This window comes from Barbatula barbatula (assembly GCF_947034865.1).
Source record: "Barbatula barbatula genome assembly, chromosome: 14".
Lineage (NCBI taxonomy): Eukaryota > Metazoa > Chordata > Actinopteri > Cypriniformes > Nemacheilidae > Barbatula > Barbatula barbatula.
Window position 1 is genome coordinate 21,955,253 of NC_136777.1, and position 19,955 is coordinate 21,975,207.

Consider the following 19,955-nt stretch of genomic DNA (forward strand, 5'->3'; position numbering starts at 1 on the left):
GTATTCTTTTCCGTATCATAGTCTATTGAACTTTCCATTTGCTAGGAGGACACCACTTTATAACATCATGGAACCCTTTGAAAACTTTGTGACCTGAATCTTTTCCCTGCATTATGTTCGTCACCGTAAAAGCGTAACGCTTGCATTTTTCTGTAGTCGATGGATGTCAAAACAGGGACGATGCATTATGCATATTGCATTACTGATTTAAAGTGTTTACTTGTCAGCTTGGGCAAATGCAAAAGTGTCAAGTCATGTGAATTCATACTCTTGTCACTGTTGCTTGTATTTCATGGCATTTCACATAAAAGGTTTTCAGGATCCACTTCACCAGTTTTATGGTAACAAAATGAACAGCATATAAAATTTATACCTGCCGGTTGATGGAAGGCAGCTAATGCTAAATATTCCTGAGCTGACCCTTAAAAGCAGAATATCTGTATTTCACCGTTTTAGACTGTCGTCACGATCCACTCTCCTATCGCCATGCCCAACTACAGTGTTTACTATTTTTAACATAACAACAAAAGCTTTTATTGTTAGGATCTGACAGTTATGTGAATTGTTAGATCACCAACACGTACATCTTATAGTAAGTTTTTTTTGTTTCACAAGATGTTCTCTTTCTCATTGTCTGGCAGGTTTCACACCACCCGGTATGGACAGGTCATCTCCAGATAACAGTCCTGTGCACGGCTTGGTGAGGCAGGCGTCCGTCACCACCGGATCAAACATCCCCATCATAACTGAACTCGGTGAGAAACGACCGCACATGCTCACGAACATGTCAAAGTCGAGTGTGATTACAATCTAAACGTACATTTCGAGCCTTTAACACCACACTGATTTGTTCCTTATGAAGTGTGCGTCTGTATTTGTAATGACTGTGTTTGAATATTTCACAGACTGGGTCAAAAGCATTCTGTTGCAAAATGGATCCATTTATAAATAACAATGAGGGTGGCACTATTCCCATGGTAGGGGGGCTCATGAAAGTTTTAGATCTCAGAGGGCACTAAAGCACCAGAGACCGGCCGCTTCAACTCTCCACTGACCCAATTACAGTGCGTTATAGCAGAAGTGTACGAGCCTGGCAAACTCTAAAACATCAATGCAAAACATACACGCACACAAATACATACGTGCACATATGTTCTCCTGTTCCATGTGATTTCCATGCTGTTCCCTGTGGGGTTACATACGAAAAGTTTGCTGGCATTTTGACATTGGTAGAGGTGAAACTCATTTTAACCACTGATGAGATATTTTGAAAGTAGCTTTTCAGTTTAAAACGAAGATTTACTCGAGTCTTATAATCAGTGTAATTTGATGCTCAAGATCTTCACATCATCTGTCATTAACAATTCTAAAACGTGAAAATATCAGTCACATTCATGTTCAGATTATTCAGTTTTTAGACGATGTTCCTTTGTAATTATTAGCTTAATTTTCCAGTGTTCGTCTGTTAAGTGTATTCTAAGATATTTTAAAAATGGTGAAATGTCTGGATTTTGATTTCCTTTAGTTAATGGCTAAATAAGAGTTGACCTCTTTTTTTTTACAAAGTTTGTAGATTGAGTTATGTCATGGAGCTGTAAACCAAGGTGGCTTATTGGTGTTTTAAATGTTTCATTTGTGTATTTATTGAAAGTGAATTTTGATCGTGTTTAGAAGTAAACAAGCTTAGAGATAATCTCGAAGTGGATATATTGGCAGTTTCTTAAATGACGACAGAATCCTTATTTTATAACAGAATCTATCTCTTTTAAGATTTTAATACATTTAAATAGAAGAAAAGTGTCTCCTTTTGAAAACTATAACTATTTTATTTATCACAATATTGGCATCTCCAAACCTCTTCTTGTTTCATCCATTTTTATTTCATACAACATTGACCACGTTAACATGGACATCAGTATTCAAATTATTCGCCTTATTCTGAGTAAAATAATATTACGATTGAGCTGTTTACATGAGTCGCTTTAAGAATATATCTTTCACGTTCCCGTTTTATGTTACACTACATAGTTCGATTAATGGCATACGTCATTACGTCCCTAAGCCACACCGTTTGTCATTCCCTCCATAATTTCATGCATCAACAAACAGTTCGTCTTCACCATACAGTTTTTGGTTTTTCATTCTTTCAAGGAGTACTCCACCCGTCTTAATTCGATTTGTGTTTACTACGATTATGAGTTAAGACGGATAAAGCAAATCAAAAAGCTCTGTTAACATGGTCCATTCTTAATCGTGTTAATATCGGATTATAGTTGTCCTTGTAAACGTGGTCATTGTGCCATACCCCCAATACATCAAAGTGACACTAAAAGCCTCGATTATAATAACCCAACTCGAAAAGACTTAATGTGATAGGAAGCGTTTTTCTAAAGGTAGCCTCAGTTAAAAGTAATTTACAGTTACCTTCCCCGGCATCATGTTACACAGTAGATTGTCAACAAACTGGACAGATTGAGTTCTCCACACAAACAAATGATCAGAGGAGCTCCCGGTAAATCAAGCCTGTGATGTCAGAGCTGCAAAAACATCTGAGAAACATAAGAAAAACATGCATTGTTCACAGCAGATCTTTGTTTTTAACGCTTCCTTGTAATCTTTTCCCATATTTGCATTACACTAGATATTCTACCAACGGCCAAACTATATCCAGTTATCACGAACAAACAATGTTGAACTGTGAAATGTTTGATTCTGACACTGTACCTTTAGATTTCTAATCCCACTCTTGACATGATGCTCTCATTTGTGTTTCTCTCTCTCTTTGGCTTTGAACTTGTCTCCCCTCAACGCTGTTTTATCATCATTAGCTAAGCCTGGCAAACTACTGCCTTTGGTTTCATTCAGTCAGGAAAAAAACAGTGGAACCAACATACAAATGATAACAGAACTGGGTAAGCTGTGCCTTTGTCCTCCGCTGCTCTGATGCACCGCCTCATCGGCTTGTCTTGATTTCTCTCGCTGCTGCTGGGGCCTGCTCCCATGGCATCACTTTGAACACATTTTTCTCCTTAGTTCTGGATGAAATTGACTGCCTTGTTTTTTGGCCTTTTTTAAGGCTTTTTTCGTTTGGTTTTTTTTTCTTAAAGCATCACTAGGCCTTTGATCATATGACTGTGTCCTTGTGGCTGTTTCCATAGCATCTCCCTGCAGTTCAGTTCTCCGGCCCTGGCTCTTTTTCATCGGGAGTTTATCTGAAAGACTGACATTGCTCGTCCTCATAGGAAGTCTGGGAAGAAATCAAATTAGAAAAAAAACTCCAGATCAAACTTTGCTTGAAATTGTGTATTTTTATTTATTTATTTGTGAGGTGCTGGGCCTAATCTCTGAAGCATAGTTTTTTGAAAGGGAGTGAAACGAAGATTTGTGTGAGGCTGTGTTCAAACAGAATGGGATTTTAGGGCATTGTCTCCATATGCCGGCCGCCGAGACTGTACAGAATAGCTTCAAAGCAGTCTGACAGTTCTTTATCTGACTAAATATACCACTGTTTAAGGCGTGATATAAGTGGACATAACTAGTGGTGTTTTTGTCTGGAGGGCGACTGCTTTGTTACTTGGACAAACAGTTGTAATTGTGAAAGAAAGTCTAAGTGTTTTATTGTATATTTGAGCCGTCGATTGAACTTCATCCCGTATGATGCATTATTAAAATAAATAAATGACAACAGATCACGCCCCCTGAATTGTACGGACATTTCGCCCTCTCAGCAATGTAGACATGAGGTCCATACCTCCCCAAAATTTGGTGCTTTTGCCGTAAATGCAACAGAACAGCCCATGTACGTACGTTCTCATAGACCATTAACAATCTCACAAAAAGCATTCTGTGCAAACATAACAATCTGAGTGTTATCTTAGGCAGCCCACGCAGAAATCTGATATGTGTTTTACAGAGGCATCATGCCCAGATTTTTGAATAGTCAGTTTTGCACGTAACCTCCAAATGATGAGTTCGACATCTAGTTATCAATTGCACGATTCTATAGGAATAAACTGTATCAGTTATGAGCTGCACCCATGTCCTCTTTTGGAGATGTTCGTTTTGATCACGTACAGGAGCTTAACATTTATCAATCCGACAGAAGCAACAGCGCTGGCTAATGATATAATCAGCATCTGCGCTCAGTCGGGAGCTCCGCGATCAAACAGGGGTGGATTTTTTACTTAAAAGAGGCCCAGACCTATCACAGTATGTCACTTTTATGTTACAGTTCAATTACAGGGTGCAACGACTGACAATACTCTTAAAGAAAATATATTTACCTCTAAATAAACCCTCAATAATAGATTAAATGATTTAATATAGATTTGGAAATAAATATAGTATACAAGTTAAAATAATATATACAATATTTTAAATAATACATGAAGAATTTACATTTTTCAAATATTAAGATGCACTTAAATTAATGCATGATGTATTATTTTTAGGGCTGGGAATCGATTAAAAAAAATTAACTAATTAATTGCACATTTTCTGTAATTAATTGCAATTAATTGTGTTTTCCCCCAAGCTTGTTATCATCAATATTTAAATGTAGAATCACCTAATTAAATTAAACAACACAAAGTTTTTAATGACATAACATGTTAATGACATTTGAACTGTAAACAGACTCTCCACAGAACCACAGAGTAGCTGTTCCCATCAAATAAAATGTGTGCAGCAACATTATAAACAAAGTGAAAGTTGAATATTAAAACCATCAAGGTCATCAAAAAGTCTAGATCAGTTTAGAACTTAAGCCAATTGGCCAAAAGAAATAATTTCTTTATGCACGAACAATATATTTAAAAAAAAAATGTTTAAGTGCCAGTTGAATTTCAAAAAGGAACATAAGTCTTTGCAATATGAATAACAAAAGGAGAATGTTTATTTTTTTTCACCCAAAGATTTTGCCTACTCTTTTACATTAAGCCAGCAACTGAGACAGACCAGTCGGTTTACATTTGTTCACATTCACAATAAGCAATAGGAAGTCATGGAAACGATCGAGGCAAAAAAAAAAAAAAAAAAAGTGCTGCGTCAATTGCGTTATTTTTTTTTAACGCGTTAAACATCTAAAATTAATCGCAAAGATTAACGCGTTAATTCCCCCATCCCTAATTATTTTGCATTATAGATTTACGTTTCATAATGGAAGGAATTTGGTGATGTATAATAAACCTTTTTATTATCTGTTCATTTGTATGCAAACAATGAGTCTTTAGCACAAAATTGTATACTAGATATACAAAACACACCAGATCGATGCATTTATCTTAAAAATGTTTTACTTGGAATCTATCAATCAGATTGTGTTTTAAATTGACTTCTGGCAATGATTTGTGCGATGTTTTCAAATATGCGCTGTAAGAGATAGGAGATAAGAGATATTCGCTATACTAATGCTATAAATGTATGTATTTGTACGTATAGGAAAAAAAAATTCTAACGCCCCTGTGTTTATGTACTGATGAACACTATATACAGATTTCTGTGTGGAAGTTGTGGATTGGAATGATCAATAATATGAAAATGAAGTGAACAATATATTTTTCACTTAAAAGAACAGTTCTCCCAAAAATGAAAAGTCCGTCTTCATCGTTTCACCCTCAAGTTTTTCCAAATCTGTATACATTTGTTTTCCACCATTGACTACAATAGTAGGAAAAATGGTCTATTGATTTCTTTGTTTCATTAAACACACAATTATATTTTTGGAAGAATGTAAGAAAGCAAACTCTGGGTCACCATCAACTGCCATTGCCACCATTGACTACCATAGTAGGAAAATGACAAAGAAATTTATAGAGATTTGGAAAAACGTATTATATAACAAAATTAAGTATGAATTGTTCAATGAATAAATTGCAATATGATGTAATTTGTGTAATAAAATGTTTAATTAGCATATGATCTAGTTTGTGTAAGAAAAATATGTATCTGTCAAGTTATTCAGAATATAGTAGGGGCCATCATTTCTTGGCACTCCATTGTGGAGTTTTCAATAATAAATATTTATTATTATGCAGAAAGCATGCTCACCGAATTGCTTGCAGTTTTTATTTATGGTTATTGTTATTCACCCTCATTGTTTATTTAATCTCATTAACATGTTTTCCTCAACCTTCCAAATCCCCTGTTGTGACTGTTTGGACTCGCAGATTCTTCTTCATGATTTTAAAGCTTCTGTCTCTTCACTGCAGTGAACGACTCCAACGTCCAGTTTTTGGACCAAGACGATGACGATGACCCAGATACGGAGCTCTATCTGACCCAGCCGTTCGCCTGCGGTACAGCGTTTGCCATCAGCGTGTTGGACTCCCTGATGAGTGCGGTGAGTTAGCATCTACAGTCTAAACAGCTGCCACGTTGACACCTTTTCACCCGGCTGAATTCCTTTAAACAGATTAATGGAAGTAAGCCCTTTAAAAAATTATCGCTGCTGAATAAATCAATTCAGTTTTATGTACAAAAGAGATTTATATTATCTAGCAGGCTTCAAACGATCTCCTTTCAGACTTAAAATCAGCCGGTGATTTGGTGAACAAAGCGACCTGTTAAAAGATGCTCAGTCATTTCTCTCCCATCATGAAATGTCATATAGAATTACAAGAAAGCTCGTCTGAACCTCCGGATGCTAATCCTCTGAAATAATGTATAGGAAGGAGAGATTTTAGATGTAGGGCTCAGGTGTTACCGGTAGGCAGACGTTGGTAAATGAAATGCCACATTGATCAGACAGCACTGTCAGCGACAGTGACATCAAAAGGAATGTTGTTTCCAAGACTCCTCATATAATGTGTCATGAAATGAACTTTCAAGAGTCCTATTAGATCTTTTAACAAGATAAGTGCTCTGATTTTCTTTAATGGCGTGCCTTGACATGCAAGGTGGGCCGCCGTGGGGTCCAAAAGCTCTAATCTCCTAACAATGTCATCTTAGCTAGAATGGGAAAAAGGTATGTTTTTCCCCCTCACTTCTTCTTTCGTGTTTTCTTTCTCCTCGCCACCTACGACCGCTGCTATCTCCCCTATCCGTATGATGGCTTAATTCCAATAGCTTTCACTTTGAGTGAAGTTAGAACAAAGCAGCCTTCAAGTGCATTTCACTCTGGACAAAGGTGAAGCTTGCTAATAGACAGCTCTCATCCATCATTCAGGTGAATGCTGCTGTCAGGAGCCTGGAGAGGTGTCACTCCTGCACCGGCCCTCTGTGACACGGCCTTCTGGTGCTCACACAAAGCACCTTATGAGCTTTATACCTGATTATTTGATAACTTTAGTGATCTTCTGGTTAAACGGCTGATGAGCATTTGATGGGCTAGATATGCAGATGACATTATACAGTGTCATTTACAATAAATACAAATTCAAACTTCAGTGGTTTAATAACAGTATTCAATTAAGCATATAAAAACAGAATCATTTTCACGCTATCATCTGCGTGAAAAATCTCCCCCACTTAATCTGTTCCCAGATCTGTAAACAATTAGTTACAATAATGATAATTAAAACGGCCTCGTGTGCAAAACTCCCCGCTGTTAAGCATGGCTGGTGATACCAAAATGGATGCGCGTAGGGAGGAGACAACAACAACAGCTGGCGTAATTGCATTCCCGTGTCTCTTCCCTTCCCAGGGAGCGAAATGAGACGAGACAGATCAGGGTCTAGATAACAGCACTCAGGACAGCTCCGAAATCCTGACTGTCTTGAGTTGTGACTCTAATGGCGCTCACGTCCGGATCTTCTCTCTTATTTTGGCAGACATACTTCAACGATAATATCCTCACCCTGATCCGGACGCTGGTCACGGGAGGCGCCACCCCGGAGCTGGAGGCCCTGTTGGCAGAGGAGAATGCTCTGAGAGGTGGCTACAGCACGCCGCAGACACTGGCTAACAGGGACAGGTGTCGGGTCGCCCAGCTGGCCTTGTACGACGGGCCCTTCGCCGACTTGGGGGTAAGTGGACGGTTAAGAGGAGCTGACGGGTTTTGTCACTTTCCCCAACAGGGCTCGTGTCCACGTCCAACGCCGTCCTGGCCATGCTAATGCAAAGTGAACGAGCCGGACAAGCTTTAGAGCAAGTTGTGTTTTTGTATCTGTGTAAGAATGCCACATATTTTGTGATGTCATCGTAGTGTTGGAGTTGTACTGTAATAATACAAGTGCACTTGGCTTGAATATGAATTCTTAAAGAGTTGTTTTTTTGGTCTTTTTCAGGACGGCGGTTGCTACGGAGACTTGTTTTGTAAAGCATTAAAAACATACAACATGCTGTGCTTTGGAATCTATAGATTACGAGATGCACACTTAGGTGCACCAAGCCAGTGCATGAAAAGGTGAGCCGTTCATTTCACCCATTTGAGATGAATGGGCTTTCAGTCATAAGCCCATAGTCCAGCTCCATTACACAAAAATGAGGCCTTCATCTCTCTTTAAAGCTTGTTCCGAAACAATTTGAGGGGCCTAACTAGTGTAGGAATCATCTGTGAGAATTACTCAAATTCAATCCACATAAGGGTCACTATTTGTTGAGTGCAACTTTGTGGCCTTCAACAAAGTTCCTCCACATAAAGACTCCTTGAATTGGTCACCTTCAAGTTTAGTTCGGATGCTGCCTTAGTGAGCTTGCTGTCTACTTCATGCAGTGCACTTCCATGTGTTGAAACAGATTACAATGACATAGATTGATAATCTTTTCCCCCTAAATGTCTAAAATAGCACACATCCAAAAATATTTCATAATTAATAGAAAGTCATATTTATATTATTTGTGTTTGGGCCAAGTATTTCCATAGTGAAGGAAGTAAACAGTTATATTCTTCTATATCAGATGAATGACCACGTCCGTCTGTTCCCCACGTGCACAGATATGTCATCACAAACCCGCCTTACGAGTTTGAGCTGGTGCCCACGGACCTGATATTCTGTCTGATGCAGTTCGATCACAACGCGGGCCAGTCCAGAGCAAGCCTGTCCCACTCCTCTCATTCCTCCCATTCATCAAGCAAGAAGAGCTCGTCCGTCCACTCCATCCCTGCCACCAACCGACAGAACCGCAGCAGCAAAGCACGCGAGACCCGTGACAAACAGAAGTAAGACACTTAGCGTGTTGGCCTTTATCGAGTGTTATATACGGTTCCTGAGTGATTTTATGTATGTTTGGTTTTAGAACATGTGTGTGTTTGTAGCATTCGTTGTGTTTGTGAGTTTGCTCCATTATTGTTATGTGCATGTGACCCTGGCCTTGAACACAAACTGATCTTTATGACCATTAGATCATCGCTTCATTCCAAGTGCACATAAACCCAGGACCATACTAGTATCGGTCTGCATATTGCTGCTGCAGTTTTACTTTATAGTGTGGAGGTTTTTAGCAGTGAACGAGAGGTCTGCCAGCAGGACCCCATTTTTTTGTCACAAGGCGAAATTCTCTAAAACGGGTTTGCCGTGGTCAGTCAGAGCAGTTATTGTGTCATCTTGCTTTAAAAGAATTACACATCTGAAGCGCAATTCTCAGTTTAGTTCTCTATAGTGTTGGGAAGTCCACCACATTTTGACAACAGTTATTTTAGATGGTTTCGATTTTTAACCAGACAGATGTTCTGTTTTAAATGGTTGCTGCAACAGGTTAGTTTTCTTTCAAGACTGCACATTTTATGTTTATTTTAATCTTTGTATTCATTCATGTGAATTGATGAATTTGGCATTTATTTTACACACGAGAAGCAGTGTGTGCACCATTGCAGATCATTGAAGAAAAAACTAAAATATGACATTGTGTGATCAGTTCTCCTTTCCAACCACTCCTATATTATCCAGGAAATACATAAACAATGTCCCCTGCAGACTTCTAGTATGAACTGCTTTGTAAAAAAAGATGTCAAAATGACTTGTGTGTCTTTGCGCCTTTATTTGTGTATACGGGCTACACATCATTTTGTCTCATGGCATAGGTTTGTCTGTCCTCAGACATGACCACAGACAAGTGTAGGGAAACCGTGTAAACTCATTTATGGCCTTCCTGTTAGTCTTATTGTTGTTTGTTTGTTTGTGTGTATGAGAACGGCAAATTGCATCACCGTGTTTTTAGTCTGTTAGTGGCTTTACTTTAGTTCTGCTCCAGTGATTTTTATTTTTCCAGGTAGAGTTTAGAGACATTATCATAGCAGAAACGCACTAATCCCTTAGTGCCTTGCAGGAGCAGGAGCCCTTCTGGTGTATATTTTTTAAAACAATCCTGCCTTGTAGAAACAGATTAGTGAGCAGATCATTTAAATCTTTATTAATACGTAATATTCACTTCTCACCAGAAAGGAGTTGCTGCAAGGTACCATGGGAAGTTGTTCAACCTCGCATTGATATCAGTGTCTGTGCCTAAAAGCTGTAATCCAAAATTTGTAAGACATTTCCCTTACTTAGAAATAATTGTGCTTTTAATTTGCCTTTGCAAATGTGCCGTGTTTGAGAAGTTCATTTTGTCCTTTTAAAGAGTTTGTGAAGTTACCAAATTAATTCTTTAGTTGGATAAAAAAGAAATATAACCATTGCATTTTTTATTACATAGCCTACAGTTAATACATATTGACTAGTTGTTTGTCTACAGTTAAAGGTGTCATGAATTTTGAAATCAATTTTAACCTGAGCTTTTGTTATATACAAGTTCATCATATTCAAACGAACATCCTGTAAGTGTCAGAACTGAAGGCGTCCTTGTTACTGAAATGACAACTTTTATTGACACCAGGATCAGCGAACGGCAGGTCCTGGAATGTACCTATTGATAGGTTGAACACCGCCTCAACAGAAGAATATCAACGACTACTTCTCTAGCCCCGCCCACTGGTTCGCGAATGACTTATGCCATATACACATAGTATAGACTCCCGCATTTCTGATGATTGACAAACTGGTAACCATAGAGACATTTTTCGGCTAAAGGTTCGTTTTGTCCATCAGTTTAAACTAAACCCCTGATACCGCTCTTTAGAAGTGTTGCCATGTTCGTTATTAATAAGCGCTTGTATGCTTGTTGTTTGGTCTTAGATCAAAAAGCCTCAGCACTTAGGTCTTAATAAATGGTCAGTTGCAGATTTTGAGATTTTCTGGTGTTATAAAATATATAAACAGTTGGAGTTTTAAGGCTTATTTTCATCTTGTCTTTATTTGCTTATTTTTTCTGTGAAGATCTGGCAACTCACTTTAGCGAGAGCGGCTAGCCCCGCCATATGTGCAACAGTGAGGACTTCTTTATCTGTTATTTTTATTTAGAGCGACCAAGCAACATATTGTGCAGCACCTGGTTGTGGAAGAACACAGTCGCTTCCTTCAGATTCTGATATTAGGAATGCGTGGTTGATGTTTATTTTTTAAGACGTTCCAGCTCAAGTGGGGTTGTTAGAGATCCCTTTATATGTCCTGATTATGTGTAACCTACGTGTCAAACCAAGTTAACAGAAGGCTCCAACGAAGCACGTAGCTTGTCTAACAGACACACAGAATTATACATCACATGGCACACTGCTGTCTTTTGGAACAGTTATCCAATCACTGCAGTTGGGGTTTACTTCCAAGTCTTCAATGCGGCCTGCCCATAAATACTGTGCGTTTCTTGAAAACCTGGGTAGGATATAGCCTGATTTAGCCTGTATTACTGACTGATTTTGATGTTTTTGAATGTAAGAACCACTTGAACGTCATAAGTAGACCTCAGACAACAGTATAAAATAATAAAAAAGGCCAGTTTGTGACACCTTTAAATGTACGAGCAATGTTATTTGTAAATCATTATTTTCCATTAGTAAATGTTTAAAGTTCAAATGCGTGGGATTTAAAATTGACCACTGCTTACAAATAGGCTATATATGATATGATGTCAGTGATTCTGTTTCAGCTCTGTTACTTAACCTGTAAAACTTACATAGACCACTTTTTTTTCTAAAGTGCAACAAGGATGAATAGAATGGGTCCAGGTATGCAAGTTAATGTTTCTGCATGATACAGCACCTGTTTCGGGGAACTTTTAATCATAACTCTGTCCTTGTGGAGCACTGTTATGAGAGAGGATTTTGATTTGACTTTCAGAGGAAATCATGCCTACTTTTCACCCTTTGCTTTCTATGTGAAAGCAAATGGCTGCCGCTACTGCCTAACTCCTGCCATGCTCAGGATCATCCCAGCATTGCATGTCTTCCCTCATGTGATCGACTCCAGCGATCTCTCTTTCTCAGTAGTCCCTCCGCTCAGTTCTTTTTCTTCACTTATTTCTCATTGGGTTTTCTTTTTGTTTTGATTTAATACAGTCTACATTGTGTGAGAGGTCAGTGTGTCTGTATGTTGTTGTAGAGACGTACAATTTTCCCCCTGATTTGGATTAAAGGGATACTTCACTCAAAAATGACAATTCTGTCATGAATTACTCACCCTCAAGTTGTTCCAAATCTGTATACATTTATTTGTTCTGATGGACAAAGAAAAAGATATTTGGAAGAATGCTTATAACCAGACCGTTCTTGGTCACCATTGACACCTATAGTAGAATAAAATGTACTGTACGTATTTGCTGTTCTGTTGAATTTAGAAAAGCAAACTTTTGAAAGCACGTTTGACCACCATTACATTTTTTTAAATTCTACTATGGTACTCAATGATGTCCGTTGCTAACATTCTTTCAAATATATTTCTGTGTGTTCAACCAAACAAATAAATGTATAATAGGAGTAATTCCTTCGGAATTTTCATTTTGAGGTGAACTGTTCCTTTAACTGAGGTGAGGTAAATAGCAATATACACGCAGATATCTCAGACTGCATCACGTTTATTGTCATATATTTCAGATTTTTAACACTTTCAACAGTCCCTCCACTCACTGTGTGTTTCAAGTCCGGTTTACTCAAGGCTATTGGCTTCTATTGCAAAGTCATAAGTGGTTTATTTGCATTTTTAAACAGCTAATCTGACGCAGACCAATGCCGATACTTCACTATACCACTACTTACAATATAATTTTCTGAACATTGTTGGCTTCTATAACGTAGCTGATGCCAGTTCTAGAAATTGAGGTAAAAATCCCTGTCTGCACGACCTCACTTGGCTCATGGATGTAAAAATCCCAAAACGTAGATTCAGTCCTTTAAAAGTTCACTCAAATCAGGCGCAAAGTCAGACTGGCGTTCCGCTCTCAGCCGAAATTCCCCTCAAACACCCGTGTGAGCGAGGGAACCGTGATGAGCTGTTGAAATTGGCTCTTTTAACCCTTGTGGAGCCGCAGGATGTCTCGGGGCGATGTAAGAGCCAGCATCAGTAGTAAACTCGAGGGAACCGAGCGAGGTGGCTGACTCCTTGCACCTCCTCAGGCACAGCTCCACTTACATCAAACGACTGCGCCGTGACACTTTCCCCCCGTGGCTCGGCGCTGCCTGACACTCCAAGGTGCACAGTACATTTCAAGTTGGAGGTATAGTCAAAATTGTTGGAGTGCTGGAAAATGACACGGTGCTGGGGAGAATGTGAACGCGATGAGGACTGATGCCAGCCCAGCTTGTGGCTTAAGTCCTCTATAATGCGTCTCTTTGGGAAATTAATTTATTAGCGCTGATTTGGACACAGACAAATTAATTCACAAGTCATTCCTTAAGGCTTCCGGTGCTTGAAAAAAAAATGAGTTACAAATAGTTCCTACAGTTCTTGTGTGTGTTTCACCCTGTCGTCTTAGATGTGACGTACGATTCATGTATAAAGCGAGAGTGGAATTCTGTTGTGAAAGAGAGATCTACACTGTGTTTGTCTTAAAAAAAATGTGTATTAACGCTGTTTCTCGTTTTCTGCTTCTCTCCCACTGCCCCGTCTGTCTGGCAGAAAAGAGATGGTTTACAGATGAAGCAGACAACACGTATCCAAGGAACATTCAAATCAAGCCCATGAGCACTCACATGGCCAACCAAATCAATCAGTACAAATCCACTAGCAGTCTGATTCCACCTATCCGAGAAGTCGAAGACGAATGCTGAACCAATCCCCAGGCCTTTAACATCACGGGAGCCGGCTCATCCTGCTGTAAAAGAAGCGCGCTAATCGTGAAATGACCGTGAACACGGCGACACATCGTTCTTCCCTTGTGCGGCTCGAGGGTTTGACCGGATAACTGGCAGAGGGACCGCCTCTATCTGTATACCTTTAATGTTACTTCCATACTTTTATATACAGTATGTATACATAGTGATGTACATAATGACAATCAAGTTAGGATTGTACAGCCCCTAGCACTTTTTGAAATTATGTTAACAGGCAAACAAAAAAGAGAAAAGTACTTCCTGTGATTCTTTGCAATATGTCACCTTCGCCGTGGCCTGACTCCGCGTGCATGCGGGGAGGATGAGGGTCACGTTCATCCAAACGCTCTCCAAAGATCCTCTTCTGAAGCATCACGTCAGCTCCACTGCAACGCATATCCTTCGTTTCTTTTTGCACTACGAGTTACCACGAAATAGCGACCCGGGAAGAGTCCAAGCGTATCCTCGGTTCAGCGTGAGATGGGGTCGGTTTAACAGGCTGTGAAATGAATGGCTTCGTTCTGGGGTGTTTGCGTGGGCACTTCTGCATGTTTTTGATGAAGTAACCTAAACATACAGTATCCATTTCCACCCACCATAGACTGTTCAGGCACACATTAATACATGGAAATGTGTTTGCTGTACTTCAATGCAAAAGGTTGCCTCCCCAAGGTAGCGCTTTGGCAAATTGGCAATACATTGAGGATATGCACTACTTCTGTTGATGTCTTTCCACCACTCATGACTGCTGGTGTGACATTTGTTTAGGAACCCATCTGTGGGCTTATGCGTTCGTTCGGAAGAGGCTCTGTGTGTTTGCATCTGCTGTTAATACAGAGTGAACTACCATCAAATGCTGATAATTCAACAATGATTGAGCTTTTTAGACTGAAACGTCTCTAACCCAACGTTGGCATGAAAAATGTGTTTTTAATTCGAATCGCCACGTATTGCAAAAGTGGGCATGTTTGTTTCCTCCTTTGGGTGATTATGCACTGCCTGACACCGGGTTGGCACAGAGGCAAAAAAGTGCTTGGATGTTCTCTGTGACCAACCACGATATCTTAATATCTAGACTGAATGCCGCCGTTGGCTTAAAAACAAATGGGTGAGCTCAATCATAGTGTTCAATTATCAGCCAATACAAGATGAAGCTTTAGACTGAATGGATGGACCGTCACTTAATATCAAGGCTACACAACTGTGTTGTACCTTTAAATACAATAGTACATGCGCTGACGCAAATGCTTCTCCGAATTTTGAAGTTTGCTTGAAGTTTGTTTCAAGTGCTGTGTCAGATTTATACATAAGTACATACTTATTTTTTATCCATGAGCGTAATCATTTTGTACTTATTTTTATACATATCAGAGAACTTTATTTCGAAATGTATCTTAAATAACAGCTGCGGTGGTTTGCTTTCTGGTCCAGTTTTACCCCGACAACACAGCATCATGTAACACCAAATAACAAGTGAAATATGTTTGAACACGAGTCGAGATGAGCTCTTTGATAGGCTTTGAAGGACCTCTGTAGCTAAACCACTAAAACAGTGCTTTTCTTTCATAAGCTAACGGAGATGAAAACAAATGCTGAGTAATGACTCGTCTGTAATTCCAAGTAAAAGCGATGTTGATCTTCAGACAGACTCAGAGATGAGGAGGAGGGTAGTCTCGTATGTTCTCGGTCTGTCATGAGGGTAGTGTTGATGATAATATTATCGATGTTTGACCTAAATTAGGTCTCGTGAAGAGAGGAACGTGCTGAAGTACTTTCATGTGTGCGCATATAATTTGATCATAAAGCGTTTAAATGTTTTTATCAGTGGGGAGCTATAGCCACGCGATTGTAGAGATGCAAAAAGAAAAAAACGGTTCCATCCACTGAGTCGAAGAATAAAACTGCGTAGTGTCAAAACATGTTGTATAAATTCTGCCCATTCGAGTCCACGTTTATTTTCTGAAGGATCTCAGCTTTACTGTTTGTCTACTGGACATCTACGCTTTGTCCTCAAGTGATTTTCTGAATTGTGATTACATTGGTGTTACACTTTGTAGCAAGTAGATTTCTTAATAATGAAAAAATTATAGTAATAATGTGAGTACACTGTATGTATAATTGGATTGTCAATAACATACTTGCTAGCCTGAAAACATCACTTTTAAAAGGAGTCATAAATTAAAGTTAAATGTATTTTTTTTACAATTTTGTCCTAGGTAGGGTCTTTTTCTTGTAATGAATCTATATGGTGCATTACACAGAAAGGCCATTAGGACGACAAAGCCAGCAGGTTTCATTTGAAGAGCGTAGACGCGTCTGAGGAATTTTTAAAGATTATTTACGGTCTGGTTTTTACATTCCATTTTGTCATCAGCATTTTAGTTACAATTGTTTAAATCGGTTTTTGTTTGTAGTCGAAAAAAACATAATACTCAGGTAGCAATCCTGATGAAAAAGCTGGCGTAGTTTTATTTTCTTTTGTTACCCTATTTGACAGAAGAAGGTTTGAGGCGATACTTGTATTTTCCTCTCCACTGCAACAAATGTGCAATGTTTTAAATATCATGTTATTCATGTGATCAGATAGTACACATATCAGTGCCATGAAATGTATCCGTCTACTAGCATCAGTCAGTCAATTGTTGATATTTAGTATGGCATCTAATACTGGCATGGAGAACATCCAAGCCATCTTTGCCTCCATGCCAGCACAGTGCCAGGCAGTGTAAGTAAACCCGAGGAGGAACTCCGTAAGACCCACTAGAGCGAAAAGTGGCATTCTGCTTACGTCCTATCACATCATGGACGAAATCTATAGAAAACATCAGTACAGTGACTGAACGATGCTGAATATGTTTAGTCCGATCACCTGTCAATGTATTCAAGAGTGTTTTGATTCAAGTAACATATAAACTGATGTACTGCACAACTGTCATGTTGCATATTTTGGCTATTTTATTCTACTGTAAAGGACAGATTTTTTTAAGTTTTAGAAGCTGTATAAAGAACATACACTGTAACAGAATAAATACTCGGAGAGATATAAGTCTTAACACGCTGAAGTTGCGTATGGATTTTGTTGCCGTCTTTTCTTCCACTTAAATAATCAAAAGCGTTCATATAAACATGTAATTATTTACATATTCATTACAGGAAAAGGGAGTTTCTCACAGTTTTGCATCAACTTCATTGATGTGACTGATGGCCGTGAAGATGCTGGTGCTGAGCTGATCTACCTGACTCTGTCAAATATAACCTGCTGATAAACATACTGTCTTGTACAAAAAGTTTGTACATAAATTGTACATGATTTCTTTTTGTATTTTCTCAAATTAAAATGGATGTATTTGTGTTCTACTGGCGACTGGTATGTTGAGTTATTAATTGATTTACACTTGACACCTTCAAGCTGCAACAGACATTGAGAAACAATCGTGAACGTTATTGACGAATAGACATTAAGGTCATACATCACAATTTTAGCCAATTGGATGCAAGAGAAACACAGTTTCCCAAACATCTGCTTCTATTTAGTGCAAAGCTAAAATGTCAGATAGGATCACGCATAATCGAATTAAAGTGTATGACGTATACGGTTTACGTTATGAGAGTTAACATTTCAACTGCAAGTCTTTTATATGTACGAAGATATTACGATCATGCTTTTTGAAACACAAAACACATTTCAACCAAGGCTTATGATTACACCGCTGCTCAGCTTCAGTCGTAATCGAACAGAAAAAAAGCGATTTGTCTAGAAAAGACGTTTGTTTGATTACGTTCCACGGCGTTCACAAACTAGTCATGGAGTCTTTTCTACTCAAAACTCCAGGTTTGAGCACAAGGCACCGGGGCTGAAATAAAGAGCGCAGGAAGTAGAGCAGATGTTGGCTGTGCTCCTGATTTGTAGGCTGATAAGTGTGGCACCCCGTAGGTTTAAATTTATGGCTTGTTAGTAAGGACTGGCCCCTTTGTGAGATGTTTTCAAAATGATTGATTTACAATAAAGTGGCTCCCTGTGTGTGCACGCAGGCTGAACTGATTCAGATCGATTCCAGTGAAATTGATTGATCAGCCATTTAACTTGGCAGTATGTTTACTGAAAGAACCCATGCAAGACCTATTCTCCTAGTCTCTCACTATAAAAACAGAAACAAGCTACACGGCCTACGCGAAATCACCTGCATCAACAAAATGGTAATGTATATGTTGCTTTGAAACAGAAAATTCATCATTCACGGTACTCACCCTCTCGTTTTCCTAAAGACTTCTGTGAAAGACAAAAGAGATGTTAAACGGAATGTAAGAGACTAACAGCCATACGTAGCCTTTACTTCCATTGAATGAAAAAAAAAAACATTTCCGTAAAGATTTCATACAGCACGAGGTCGAGTAAATGACAGAATTTTCATTTCATGTCTTAAACATTTATATTCGGAATGACTAAATGGACCCGAGTCTTTGCACAAAATTTGACACAAATTAAAATAAATCTTTGAAGGATAAATGTACTGTCAGCTGACAAAACAATATGGCTCTTCAGATAACAGACTGTTAATATCACACATGACAACAGACGCTAGTACATTCTATTAAAGTGACAGTACAGTATGTTATAGCGTTGTTATAACATTGTTATAAATTAAACCTGGCATCTGACTGAAAGTCTATAGTCTGAATAACATTTAATTAGTCTCATTATGTAAAAGATAGCAATAAATGATATCAAAATAATTTTGTAACAAGTAAACAAACACATCTATTAAAGTATATTCATTTAATAGTATGCCAGTTTATTTCAACATACTACACTGCAAACGTAAGTCTGGTTTTCTGAAAACAAAGTTTTCTGATGATTATTGGGCAAGAAAAATAAACTTAACATCTTTAAATAGCGAGGTTAAACTTTATACAAGTTTATTTTACTCCCTTGGCAGATATTTTTGCTTGTTTTTATATGACAAAAATACTGTCATGATTTACTCAACCTCTTGTAATTTCTAACCTGTATGACTTACTTTCTTCAGCAGAACAAAGAACTATATATTTTTAAATGATGTTAAAACATCTTAGGTAATTTTGCTTTTGAAAAAATATATATTAATTTAAGACTTTGTATATTGATTCCCGATAACCAGACAAAATACGCAAGAAATTCTTTTTTTTCTTTTTACAGTATAGTGTATTGCCCTGACAAATTGAAGCATTAAAACACAGCAGTAAAGACCACACATTTGTAATACACCATCTCATTCTGTGTTGTTTGACCTCTCTCTCTTTCTCCCAACCTCTCATCTCTTCATCGAGACAAAGCACACTTGTTTTCAGCCCACAAATCATTCTGCCGTGGACACTTCATGCTGTCCTTTGGATAATTGTGGATGAAAACAGCCCCCTACATTCTCACCTTGGGATGTAGTGGCCCCATCATGCAGCTTATTAACGATTTTACACGGTGAGTCACGGCTCGGGGCTTGTCAGTACGCCAGTAATATTTACTGTCTGACACATGGGCTGTGGGGGGAGATTGGAAGACACCACGATGGTGGTGGTGGAGGTGGGGGGGTTTGATTACACCCATCCACCTGACAGCGTCCTCATCCCCGCATCCTTCTGCAAACACAACTCGCAACAACGTCTTGTTTAAAGAGACATCTCCTGCCGTAAATAGCCATCGTAGGACTGCTTATTATGAGTTACAGAACACACACAGCCGAGTGCCGGTATCGAAACGTAACACAAGGCGCTTCCACGGTGGCATTATCTGCCTCCGTTGCCAACGGCGAAACTACGACAATCAAGGTAATGATGTGGGAGCAAAGGTTGCATGAGTATTTTAACACATGAATAGAAAGCACGTTTGAGTGCCTATTATGGGCCATTTACCAAATCAATAAGC

The 19,955-nt window shown here is 38.7% G+C and overlaps 1 protein-coding gene across 1 annotated transcript in view; it reads left to right on the plus strand.

Moving 5' to 3' along the window:
• kcnma1a (potassium large conductance calcium-activated channel, subfamily M, alpha member 1a) overlaps nt 1-17,405 on the plus strand; it is a 151,784-nt gene extending 134,379 nt beyond the window's left edge. Inside the window, 7 exon segments of the mRNA XM_079473229.1 lie at nt 642-755; nt 6,210-6,340; nt 7,770-7,964; nt 8,226-8,344; nt 8,876-9,100; nt 13,863-13,868; nt 13,870-17,405. Of these exon segments, the coding sequence (XP_079329355.1) occupies nt 642-755; nt 6,210-6,340; nt 7,770-7,964; nt 8,226-8,344; nt 8,876-9,100; nt 13,863-13,868; nt 13,870-14,014 (935 nt within the window). The 3' untranslated portion in view covers nt 14,015-17,405.
• Nucleotides 17,406-19,955: the final 2,550 nt, after the last annotated feature.